Source organism: Coturnix japonica, chromosome 5 (genome assembly GCF_001577835.2).
Source record: "Coturnix japonica isolate 7356 chromosome 5, Coturnix japonica 2.1, whole genome shotgun sequence".
In the NCBI taxonomy this organism is placed as follows: domain Eukaryota; kingdom Metazoa; phylum Chordata; class Aves; order Galliformes; family Phasianidae; genus Coturnix; species Coturnix japonica.
Genome location: NC_029520.1, coordinates 19,757,712 through 19,770,772, shown reverse-complemented (window position 1 = coordinate 19,770,772; position 13,061 = coordinate 19,757,712). Strand labels below are relative to the sequence as shown.

At 42.3% G+C, this 13,061-nt stretch overlaps 1 protein-coding gene across 9 annotated transcripts in view; it reads right to left on the bottom strand.

The window, feature by feature from the left end:
* The window catches only part of TSPAN18 (tetraspanin 18), a 102,781-nt gene that overhangs the window by 13,241 nt on the left and 76,479 nt on the right, over positions 1-13,061 (bottom strand). For 7 of the 9 annotated variants that reach the window (XM_015864499.2, XM_015864498.2, XM_015864504.2 and 4 more), the window contains 3 exons: positions 6,410-6,501; positions 5,443-5,637; positions 410-484 (listed from right to left, as the gene is read on the bottom strand). In XM_015864499.2, coding sequence (XP_015719985.1) covers positions 410-484; positions 5,443-5,637; positions 6,410-6,472 — 333 coding nt within the window. In that variant the 5' untranslated portion in view covers positions 6,473-6,501. Of the gene's footprint in view, positions 1-409; positions 485-5,442; positions 5,638-6,409; positions 6,502-11,109; positions 11,190-13,061 lie in introns of all 9 variants that reach the window. The other 2 variants (XM_032444781.1, XM_015864505.2) reach the window with 1 other exon arrangement.

Sequence of the window (13,061 nt, the reverse complement as noted above, 5' to 3'; positions counted from 1 at the left end):
TGGTTCTGCTGGGGAAACAGGAGGTTTCACTATTAATACTAATACTAAACACATGCTATATTGCAAAAAGAAAACAGTTGCTTTTAACCGTAGTGCGACATTATTGCAAAACTTTTCCCTGATGGAATGTGCAGCTGGTATGGATGTGAAAGAATTAAGAAGACTAAAATCTTCAGAATTTAAGTAGTCCCACGATGTTTATATCCTTAGTACATAAAGCATCCACCTTGTACATGCCAGTCCAGCTAGCATTCACTGGCTTGCTGGCAGTTCTGCAGACCTAAGGTAGTATGGAAGCAGGTTTGTTGGTATTTGAAATAGTTATAATACAATGAAGCAAGCACTAATACCATGCTCCAGTTGGGTACAATCCCACTGGGGCTCAGTCTGCCCACCAAAGGTTACTTACATTTTCTCTGAAGATAAAAGCCAGGATTGCAGCTGAAAGCTCCGCCAGGAAGATTAACAAAATGAACATGAAGAACTAGAAGAGAGAAAATACAGTGGGGAGGGGGGAAACAGAGGCATTTCATTAGGAGAGTACAATAGGCAGGAGGAACACAAGCTTTCACAAGTTTTACCAAAGAGATGGAAAAAATAATGAAAAAAATCAATGGCACTATAACCTGGGGCAGTTACAGCCATCTGCTGATCATGGCACAGGACATGGGAACTCATAGCATGTTCTGCCATGTTCCAATGGATGAAGCAGACAGCACTACAGAGCCATTAGCATCCCCTGATGAATCTGCACCAGGTTAAAACAGTAAAGCCTGTTTTGGTGGAAAATGTTATATGATTGTGTAGATGATCATATAGGGTTGAACTGTCTTGACACAGTGAGTGGAAATGATGTAGGTAACCCACAACATGTATACATATACATATGTATATTGCTAATCATAATAATCTTTACTGTAATATAATCACTGCTCATTTTGTGTTTGGAAGAAGGTAGTGGGACATACACTGAAATACTTACACCTGTGACCAAAACTGGAATTTTTTTAGAGTTTATCTCAGGACAAAATTAGCCTTTGTTAATAGCATCCCCCTCCACACAAAGGGGTTGCACTGGGTACATTAGTTATTCAGCTGCTATGAAACAATATAACTACATGCTGATATGGTTCCCCTACACTGAGAAACCGCAGCCAAATGCAGGGGTACAAAGGCAGCACAGAAAGCCAGTCCACAATGTGAGGTACATTTTGGAGAAGAAAATGGTGTTGAAGGGAACAAACCTTCCAGGGAAGGAAAGAAGAGAGGGCTCACATTTCAGACTATCTTTAGGACTGATCCTAAGTTACACTGATGCCTCACTCCAGTCCATAATAAACACTAGAAGAAACAGGCAAGGATATGTTCTTTAGCATCTTTCAAACAGCAGTTGATGCTGAGGAACACTGAGGGGAACAGAGCAGTAAGTGGTAAGGCTCACAAGTTCTCCTGAAATGTCATTTCTAATTCTCACATCTGGAGACAAAACACTGAGTTCTGACTTACAGTTCCTCAGAATGGGCATTTTTTAGGATGCTATGTTCATACAAAGACATTATCAATTGAGAAACGTAAGGATTCCAAGATTTAGACCACAGGCTAAGATGATTTTACCAGGCTGAGTGGCAGTTTGGAAATTACTTTGGGTTTTCATACCACATGTATAGGGAACCCAGTAAGACTGCTTCATATGGAAGGTAACAAACAAATGGTGCAAGTGGTTGAAACAACAAGCAGAAATAAACACAAAAGAGATCTTGATTTATTTATTTTTCTTTTTTTTTTCTGCATGAAAAGGCTATCGAGGGTCTTTCTGAAACAGAAGGAAGGCAGATGGGGCCAGAAATGCTATTTAAGATCCCCAAGCAATGATTTATAAACAACGTATGGAATGCCATGCACCGTGTACTTTGGTAATGGAGAGTAAATTCAGACTACCTAATTGGAATGGGAAAATGTTCTTTTTGGTGTCAGTTACCAGAGCTGCAAGTGATCTTTCCCAACTGGAAAAGTGCATGCACTAACCTGCCCCCTTTGTCTTTCTGCCTCTGCAATGGAAACAAAAGAAAAGGATCCCAGGCTCAAATGACAAACAAGGCAAGTCACATGGAGAGGGGCTCCTAACAGAATAACATCGCTCGACTTGCTGAACTAGTTAATTCTATAATTTATTCTTACTGCTAGACTTTTACACGCAGCTCCTATTTTTCCTGCTCAGAGACTATTTTGTTTTTAATTTCACCACAGGAGGGCAAAGAACAAGTGATGAGGATGAACCATACTTGCAAATCCACATCATCATCCATCAAGGGATCTCAGCATAGCCACTAAGAGGTCTAAGGTGGTGATCAAGTGATTAATCTCATCACCTAGCTAATTGCATTTCATTTACTGATTACTGGGAGATACAGTTCATATGAGCTCCGGCACAGGTCTGTGCAGAAGTATTAGCAACCATCCCCAGATTACCTCTGATAAGGTTCATTATCATTCCCAAACTGATTTACACTTACACTGTGCATTACAGATTTGAAACAGTTACCATAGAAAACACAGAAGCAGCTATTGAAGGTGATGAGGGAAAAAAAAAAAAAAAAAAAAAAAGGGGGATGGATGATCCGTGTTTTAGAACTTGCTCTCATTCTGCATTTTAAGGCAACACAACATCTACTTCTTATGTTTTGTCTCACAGAATTAAAGTAAGCAATTACTGAAATACGAGCACACTGGACAGCCAACTGGTCAATGCAGCTGGGCCCTTGAGTAAAGGCACCCCAATTATCCAAGGTGCAAGTCTGAATATCATCCTTAGAGGTAGGGTCTCCTGTTGTGGTCAAAAATCCTACCTCACCTCTTGGTGACAGCTCCATATTTGTCAGAAGCTTTCACAAATAAATGTTTCACAATTCCTTCCCGCAACATTCCTACTTGTTCCAGCTTTGGTTGTTGCAGAAAGAGCAATCTTTGCCTTTAAACCCAAAGGACTTGTGCTTTCATGTTGGAAAATTGTAGGGTCTACTATATCTGCATTACAAGAATGCAAAACGGGACAAATCAAGCTAATGCAGACTTCTTTATGCAAACCTGAATTCAGTCTCCTGCAGCAAAACAAATACATTTGCACACATTTTGTTTTGTGCACTCAGTGGCACACTGGATTCTGATTTTTATGGCATTCTTTTATAGTCATAGGATCTTTAGGATAACCCAGAATTAAGCCAATCATCAATCTGCAGGCCAGCTTTTGTTGCATTTTGTGAGCCACATCCAAATGCTGGAAAATCTAGAAACACTTCACAGCCTTGTGTTTAATGCAACATGCTGGGTTTCATGGGGATTTTTTGTTGTTGTTGGTGGTGATAAGTGTGGGTTGTTGGCATTGGGTTGTTTTTTGTTTTTTTTCCAAAAGAGAAGCAGCTTAATGTAAAATAAAAGTCATTGTAAACACAGAACCTAGAGAACATGTATGTGTGCATCTGTCTTGTCCCTTCTACCCTTTATTTACATTTGAACTGAAAGCTTCACATATACATTATGCATCACTGTGAAATCTCACACAAGCAGCCCTGGCTCATCAATTGTTTAACAGCTTTGTAAGAGGATTTGATTTGATCAGGCAACTTCTCCCTAAGTACCACCTCTAAAGCCCAACACTCTCAGTTCTGCAAGCGTGCTCCCAGTCTCACTGGCATACGCTCATGAATGGTTTGCCCTTTCTATGTCTAAAACACTCCCATCAGACTTCTGGTTTCACAGATCTTTTGTGCACTTTAAGATCAGCTGGTCTGGCCTCCCCAGAATCAGAAATTCACACAATGCCAAGTGAGGTATCAACATAAATCACTATGCAAGTGCTTTGCTGCTATTGGACATCAGATGGCAGGTTACGAGAGCTGACCTTGATGTCAGAAGCTGGAATGCTAATTTCTCATCCAGTGATTACTTTCTGAGTTCCTGCTAGTTCCAGGCATTACCTCCAGCCCATTTAAGTCTCACATTCCAAGTATAAAATAAAATAATACCAAAAATAAAGCAGCAGGGCTCAGAATGATTTCTCTGAGTCAGAAATAATAACCACAAATTTGAGTGCACTGGAGGATAAATAAAACACAGGGAAGAATATTCAAACAACCATTGGCCTCATTGATGCTATGTCAGGAAACTACAGCACAGAAGTTCCTCCTTCCAGCCATGTCCTCTACCTGTATGCTGCTTACGTCACCCAAACTCAAAATCTCTCTGTCATTCACTTGCAATCAATACTTCTCATCAAATGTAACCTTTAGTTTCTTAATCTAGTTAAGTCAGGCTTTGGAGTAAACTCAGGCTCATTGGGCCTGATTCTGCACATTATGTGAGGCTCCTCTGGGCAGATTTCCCTGACTTCACAGGTGATATATTGAGCTTTCTGATTTACTTCTGAGATGATTCATTTGTGATCCTACCCACAAAAGCTTCCAGAGGGAGGCTCTTACATGTAGGTTATAAAGTCAAGGGGTGGGCAGGCCAAGTGCTGGAGAGAATTCAACTCGGTGGAGCCAGGCTGAACTCTAGTTAAAAATAGCTTTGTTATTAAGTAAGTGGACTTTCCTGTTCTGTTAAGACACAAGCCTCTTTTTCAATGTGAAGCAGCTGTGTAAGACAGAATCATAACAGAACAGTGTAAGATCAACATTTAAACAAAAATAAATAAAATCAAACCAGCAGATACTGAGCAAGAAACAAAAGGCCACAATTTACCAAATAAAAATAAAATAAAACTACTGAGTTTTGTATTTTAACACACAATCGACAGTGTCTTGTGCAAACAGATAATGATTGGAAACCCTGCAGTATAGGAACCTAGGGTAGAGGTCAAAAAAACCCTTTATTTAAGTATTACCTGATGACCAGAAGGGATGAAATTTAACTCTTTAGGTGGAAAATTGCCTGAAAAGAACAAACTTGGTTCATTTCAGCGGCACATTAGGTTGCATAAAGGACCAACTACCTATTGATAGCTGCAATGCAAGGCCATCATCCAAGTTCAGAGCTGGGCATTTTTGCTGTGGGGCATCTTTACATAGATGCTTCACTCTGTATGTTCTCTCTGCTCTGTGAACCAGTAAGAAATGAATCTACAGGTGGAGCTAATGGTTTTAGATGGCCAAAAGTATCCAGTTTTTGATCACTTTCTATGCTTTTGAGACAAAGCATGACAAAGTCAAAATACAGCCCCAGATTCAGACTCACAGGACTCAAGCCTCGTGCAGGAAGGAAGCAAATTCTCTGTATCTCCAGCTGTGCATAAAAGTGCTCTAAGCCTACTTAATATCTAAGGAAACGATGACTGAAAAAATGGACACCCATTCATGTACTATTCACAGCATCACCTATCTAGCTTAAGAGTCACCCCCATTCTTGGGAAGCACTAAAAGGCTCATCAAGTGCAAGGACACTTACGAAAAGTAGGAGGCATTTGTTCTCACGGATGGCACCACAGCAGCCAAGGAAACCCAGCAGAAAGAGCATTGCTCCCATAGCCAGCATGATGTATGCTCCTGTGAAGAGCAGAGGGTTGGCAGCCACGATCTCTCGAAAACCTGTTGGATCCACGATGACCCAGATCCCAACTCCTAGCAGGCATGCTCCTCCCAGCTGTCACAGCACAAAGAGAGGAGAGGGGGGAGGAAAGAAGGAGACAGGTCAACATTAACAGCTGTTGCGGGAACGTTGGTTTCATCAGCATCTTTTGATCAAAGGTGTTCTGGATAATCTGTTTCTGTGGCAAACATTCACTGCTGAGCAGGTGACTGCTGACATGATGCTCTCAGTGCTTCTTGTTCACTCAGTGAAACAACTGCAGCAGAAGTATCTTTTCTTTCTTAATACTTTGCTCTACTAACTGTTGATTCCCTGCCAAATGCTGAAAGACTGAGTCTTGAGTCACCGTCACATTTGCAGGGGAGAGACCAGTGAAGAGGCACAGGAGAACCCTCTCCACCACAGAAGGGCACCTTGCCCCACTTGGGGCTGGGTGGCTGGGTGTTTTCACCCTTCCCAGTAAAGACAAGAGCAACACGGGTCACCAGGAATGTGGTAGGAAAATCTCTGCTAGTGAAAACATCAGTGAGGCACCCAGAACTAGAAAACAATTTCTTCCACTATTCAAAAACAGGCCACGAATACAGGTTATAGCTTTCCTTCTTTGTATTCCCTGCCAAGGACAACCTTAATGCAGACAGCAGTGACCACCACGCAGCTTTACTGAACGTCTTAGCACCTTCAGACGCCATAAATTAATATCCTTGGTGATTGCCAGTGCAAAGCTGAGGGGATCTTTTGTGGCAACTTTACTGAATTACAGTCTATTCTAGGTTCTGCTGGAAACAGAAGGAATCAAGAGAGAAAGGAGATTCCAAATACTTACAAATATAAAAAAATTGAAGAGAAACATCAGGTACTTCATGCAGCTGAGACAGTCTCCCTCCATGATCTTCAGGCTGCTTGATCCAACTCTTCCTGCAAAACACCAACACTATTTTAGCACACTCAATTTTATTTGAATGACACAGCCCTATTTCCATTTCTATTCCCTCCAGACCCTGTGGAGTTCATTATACAGAAGGGCTCATTTTTCTCCTGAACAGAGTACCATAGCACAGGCTAATAAGAGATAATGATCACTGCTAATTCCCTTTGCATTCTTCCAGGTGTAGAGGGGAATGCAAATGGAAAGAGAAAGGTTGAAAGAAAGCTTCAGTATTGCTTGCAGGGTCCATACAAGCCTCCCCTACAGAATGAAGCCATGTGAACAAGAATATTTTCAGGGAAACACTCAGACATTGAGATTGACTGCGGTATGTGAATGAGAGAGGGCTTGAGGAGGCCATCCTCAGTTTCACATGTGGGGGCACGCCACCTGCTTGTCATGCAATGTGACACATTAGTGGGCTGCTGAAGTCCTGTTATTCAGACTCCATCCTGCACAAGACTTTTGCAGGCAGAGCCTGTGGATAAAACATGGTAAGCTTTTAATCACAGGAAAAAGATGTCCATTTAGTTTTTGTATTGAAAAAGCAGCTAGAAAGTTTGACCAGATGAAGATGCAATGGATGAAAGTTCCTGTCCCCAAAAGCTTGCTGTTTAATGAAGTGGCTGCACCTTCCAATAAGTAATTTCTCCACCCATCACCTTACAGGGACAGATGAATACATAAAATAGTAAAATTTTCACTGAAACTGAAGCTAATGAGGTCACTGCACCTTGTACAAAAGGAAGCATGGATATGCAAACAGAAGCACAATTTTGCTAAGCTCTCTAGAGAAGCCCTCCCAAAGCTCATGTGCTTCTTAGCCCATCTCCTCCCCTTACACTACAGTGAATGTCATTCCTAAATAGACATGCATTCGATTATATGCTGCTAGCAAAGCACACTACACTCCAAATGAAATGAAAAAAAAGAAAAAAACAAACAAAAATTACATGAGGTTTTCACCAGACCAGAAATAAAACTATTTTCTTCACTCCTTCATTGTTATTGTTAAGCCACAGAAACTTTGGAATGCTGTCATTCCCTCTATGGCCATGGAAACTGCTCTGCTTTAACCAGCAGGCTGAGAAAACCCCGAGGCAGGCAGTGCTCCCAGCAAGAGGATGCTGGGGTAAACAGTCAGATTCACATTGTGTGTGTTTGCTTGACTTCTTTGACTTGGTTTAAAAATCAACACAGTTCCTTCCCAGTGGCAAAACAGATAGAGATATGTACAGTGTGATGTAGAAACTGGTGTAGACTATAAAGCATATGTGTAACTGCTCCTCTGCAGTATCAGTGCTTGCCTGGGACAGCATTGCAATGTGCCTTTGCTGGCCTGGGGCTGCCTGGGGAGCCCCTTTGTGAGAGGAATCCTCAAGTGCATCCAAAAAGCCAGTTCTACAGTCCACCTTATTTCTAGAAGAACACCAATTGGAATTGGAACCTGAGAACAAAGGCAGTATTTTCCTCTTCAACACTTGTTTCCTTATACTTCCTACATTCAACTGTTCTACCCAGAGAAACTCGGAGCCCAGGAGACAGAGTGGGATACAGAGCTCTTACTTGGGCCTGGAGGAGGTGCCCATATCTTCCTGTGGCATTAAAGCCATATCTGCAAATCTTTTAGAAAGAGGAGATCTTGCGACATAGAAGGGTCAGGAGGCAAGGAGGGAATTTCTCAGTTTCATGGAAAAGGTAAGTCTCCAGTTCCACAGGCTCATGAATGTGGACACTACGGCAAAGAGGCTATGAAAAAATAGATTTATAAGATACTGATACTTCAAGATCCCCAGAATTAGTGTCACTCAGATGTTCCCATCATCACACAAAGATTATGCTCCAGCAAAACAAAGATGGCTAAATCACATTCTATCAGCCACAACCTGAAAATTATCACAGAAACTTCTAAGGCCTGCTGCCTTGAGTGCCCACACATGATATATATCATAGTTGTCCTAGGCAAAAAACAAACAGACAAGATAAATAGGAAACTAATTCAACTGTATCATGTCATTTTGTGTCATGCACACTCACCTCACTGCAAAGGCACCCACATTAGAAAACAGCAACTCCTGAGTCTAACCCTGTCGTGACACTTGGCAGAGTTGATAAATCACACTCCTGCCTTGATTCACTATCCATGTCTGGGTCTGCTTCCTCTGCAAGACGAGCTCCCTTGGAACAGCTTCTACTCATGTGTCTTTTCAAACACAAGCTACCATTTCTTGTGTTGCTCCTTTTCATACTGGGTATGTAAAAACGTTTTCTAGGTATGAGTTAGGAAAGGAAACTAAACCTGTTGAGCAATCAGGTCTTGAAAAGATGTCTGCCAGAGCCACCATGGCCATGCAGCCACAGTCATATGGGAGCACTAGAAACAAATACACACTTGGCTTTGAGTAGTGAGGGCTCCCTTGTTCATCTGGGTCATAAATTTTTACCAGTGCTGTTTCTGGGCTCAGATTTGTACTTTCTAAAACTACCAGGCTTCACACAGCAGAGCAACAAATAAATACAACCTTGAGCGACTGTCTTAGTACTTACAGCCTGGGGGCACCTGCACAGAGCAGCATGATGCACCCCTTCCAATTTATTCTGGGCACACGTATCCACAAACAGCACATGAATGCTCACCATCTGGGTGATAGGGGACATTAACCAAGAGCATGATCTGGTTTCTTACATAGGACTTAAAACCATTTCAAGTCAGAGTGGAAGCACTCCAACAGATCTGAAATATATTACCACCTAGTTCACATATGCTTAGTGCTTTAGACTTGGAATAGTCTATAACTAATGTTATTTACAAACAAACTCAAACTCAAGCAAAATGCAAATATTATTCCTTACAACTAATGTAATTATTAAACCACGTTACATGAAGTCACTAATCACAGGCTAAAAGAAAATAACTGACACAAAAGGACAATCCTGACCCAAGAGATGCATTTCCTCCCACTTCTCAGCCACACACACAAGAAGTAAAATTTTTTGTTACTCCTGCAGCACACCGTTGCAAGTGAGATAAAATCTGAATGCATACATCTTGATCTACCCTTTAAAAATATCTTCTCTCCCCTCCTTCAGGCCTCAAATTTGTGACAGATTAAGTTCTCCTCTGCAAGAGACATTTAATGCTAAGCAAACATTAACAGTCAGAACTGCAGAAGACAGCGGCTGACAGATGCTTTCCCTGGCTTGTCCCATCTCAGATCTGTGAGACATATGAGATGCATTTGTTTTTGTCTGAAATGTAGCTATAAAATGTTCCACTTTCTCTTAGGCAGCTTATTCAACATTTTCCCCCTAATACGAATTTTATCTTGGAAAATGATGAGGAGGCTAAAACACCCCAGCAGCACGGCCATGAAACATACTCCAGCTGCTCTCATCAGTTAGGAATACAGTCTAGGTTTTCAAGGCAATGCAATTTTTTTGTTCTCCAACCACCATTTGTTTCCTTCCTTCTGACATTCATTTTTGCATGCCTTGAAGTCATACCTTGAACTTCACATATCTAAAGGCAGCTGCTCAACCACTCTCCCAAAAACTGTTTACACATTTCTCCTTGCTATCACTGACATTCTCCTCTACTCCCACATCCCTTTCACACTGGACTGAAACCTGTGGTTTCACTTCAATTGCACCTTCACCTTTACCATGAAGACAGACTCACAGAAAAATGTAGGTTTGATATCTCTGGATGTGCTGAATAGAAACACCCACTGTCCCCAGCCTGGGCCAATTTCAAGGTCTGATACAAGTCTAAAGTTTGAACAGACTGCTCAGGGTCACCTTTTTTTAAGTCCAGAGTACCTGAAAGGACTGAGACTCCCTAGTCTCCCTGGGCAGTTCTGCTGTATCAGAACTGTATCTGTTGCACAAAATATTAGCCAATGGCTTAAGGAGCAAATGGTGCTAACTTACACCTACTCTATGTTCACACACAATGCAACCAAGTAATAGTAGAAAACATATTTGTTGAAGCTCTCCAGAATCACTGACAGTCAATCCTTAAAGGAATTAGAAAACATGGTCCAGACTCTCTTCCATGTCAGTAAATCAATTCCCATGGACTGTCCCAGTGGAGATGTCAATAGAAACATCTCTGAAGCTCTCAGGTTCACCAGTGGTGAAGGACTGCCTCAGCCTGGCTTTGCTCTACTGCATCCTTTCCTCAGCAACACGGTAACACGCCTCTTGGCTTGAAGGCCTGGAAATTTGGCTCAGCATGCTTGCCTGCCTCCAAAGTGTAGCCTTCTTCCATGGGGATTTCTATGTTCACTGCTGGTGAGCAGTATCTATTTCCTTTTAAACAAAAGTGGTTGGGTTCTGCTAAAAAAGCTTGTCTAACAGATGGCTCCTTCCAGTAGAGTATCACTCTTGATAGAACAGAAACAGTGGCAGATTTATAACTAGGAGACTGAAGGGGGATGACCTGCTGTGCTACACCTCACAGGTGACTTCACCTGACAGCAGGTGAGCTGTGCATTTCTTATTCCTCTCCTGCACGCTATAGTTACATCAAATCAGCCCTGACAGGAACAGAGAGAGCATTTGAGATGCAGAAAAACTGAGCTATAAGTAAGCTTCACCTTTGCAATTCTCAGGACTTAAAGCACACAGTCTTTTCTAGTCTTTAATTGCCTATGCGTCCCATATATCTCTCTGTCGCCTGGAAAAGAAAAATACGCAATTACTGCAGAAGTCAATAAAATACAGTCATGTTAAATACATAACGTATTAAAACACACCGCTGCCTTAATTAACCACCTTAATTTAGTGTACATTAGCACTAATGAAGAGCTTTTAATACCCAGCGAGGGATCTGAATCCTCAGAATCTCTCAAACAACCTTTGGGGTGTTTTTAATGCCCACAGACCACACGTAAATCCATAGTGCCATTACGTATGCACCTCATATCACAACAGCACTAGATTAATCACAGCTGCACCTTCAGTATTTCATAGGAGGTTTAGACAAACTTTAATCTGCTGTGACTTTACAGACCGTTTACTGGGAAAACGGAAAAAGCAGAGGAAGGGAGATGGGATGTGCTTCCAGTAGGCCCATGAGGAGCAACAGCCAGAGATGCTGGATGCCTCCCCAGCCACTTCCTGCACAAAGCTAAGCAAACAGTTTTCTCCCACTGTCTGAGAACAGTGAGAGAAGAACAGAGAAGCCTACGCACTGCCTGCCCTAGCAGCCCCCTCTTGGCTGCTCTTCTACATGCCCCAGTGCCACTACCAGGTCTTCAGGCAGCACAGACCCTCATCCTCCATCAGCACCTCGGGTCAAAAGGGCCCATTGTGCAACTAGGATTCTGGTTCATCCTCCTCAGATAGTTTGGGAGTACTCACAGATATTCCAAACTGATCAATAAGGCATTTGGGCCTCTTTCTGCTCCCCTGAGGTGCAAGCATGCCAGAATATCAGCACGATCTCTGGATCGGGTGTATCTAACATCTATTCCCACTAACATTTGTTAACCTGCCTTTGAAAACTGCCTCCAGTAAAGACTTCTGTGAGTAGAAGTCTATAGCTTGCTGTTGGCAGAAAGCAAAGAGTTCCGAGGTAGCTGAAACTAGTACAGTATAAAACATTTAATGAATATTCATAGCCTTTTTGTTTTGTGTTAATCCCTTATTTTATGTCCTTCCTCTGTCACCATGGAGCTAGTCCCTGAACAACAGTGAGGATGATTCCCATTTGGAAACATGGAGGATGCAAACAGTCTCAGCCAATTGCCCTGCTGCAAAGTATTTTGGGCATTGCCAGCAGCTGAGCCACACATCCACTTCACCACCAGATGGGCCCCAAAACAATACCACGTTTGGGGGTCAGTGCATTGTCAGAACATATCATGCAACCACATGAGCTGGCTGCAGCATGCATGGAAACCTCCAGAGGGTGGCCTGCAGAAGCTGTAGACAGAACATAAGCTGCCATCACTGCCACACGGTGGTGAGCTCCCCTTCTGGCACACAGAGCTCACTCTCACCTTTTTATCTTTTTCTTTTGCATGTGGTGAATGCTTTGTCTTCAGCTTTGCACATGCAGCTGAGAGACAATTTCTCCAGCTGTTCTATCCCGTGATGCCTTTACTCCAGGACAGCTGCTGCCAGGAAAAGATGCCTCTAACTTTAAAGCAGAAATGGCGCTGTGTTATAGAAACCTATCATTAGGAAAATCGCCAGGATGATGGGATTCCTGCCCCTACTGCGTGTGCATATAATTACATCCATACAAGCCCTCAAAGGTCTGTGTGGGAGAGAAATTTTATTTTTTTTATTCCCCTTAAGTCACAATATTTTAAAAGAAATTACAGCACCACTGAGAGGAAGAGCTTGAATGCTTCAGAGGCACCAGCAGGTGCTGTGTCAGAAGGGATGAAAGAGCACGTTTGGTGCCAAACAATAGCAATACTCAATCTTACTCTGCAGCCCTAAAGGGGAGGAAGTCTGTGCCAAACAGACTCACTTTGGTTAATAGCTACGATTTTGTTATTAGGGAGAACTGCAGAAAGTGCAAAACCACCATGCCTAA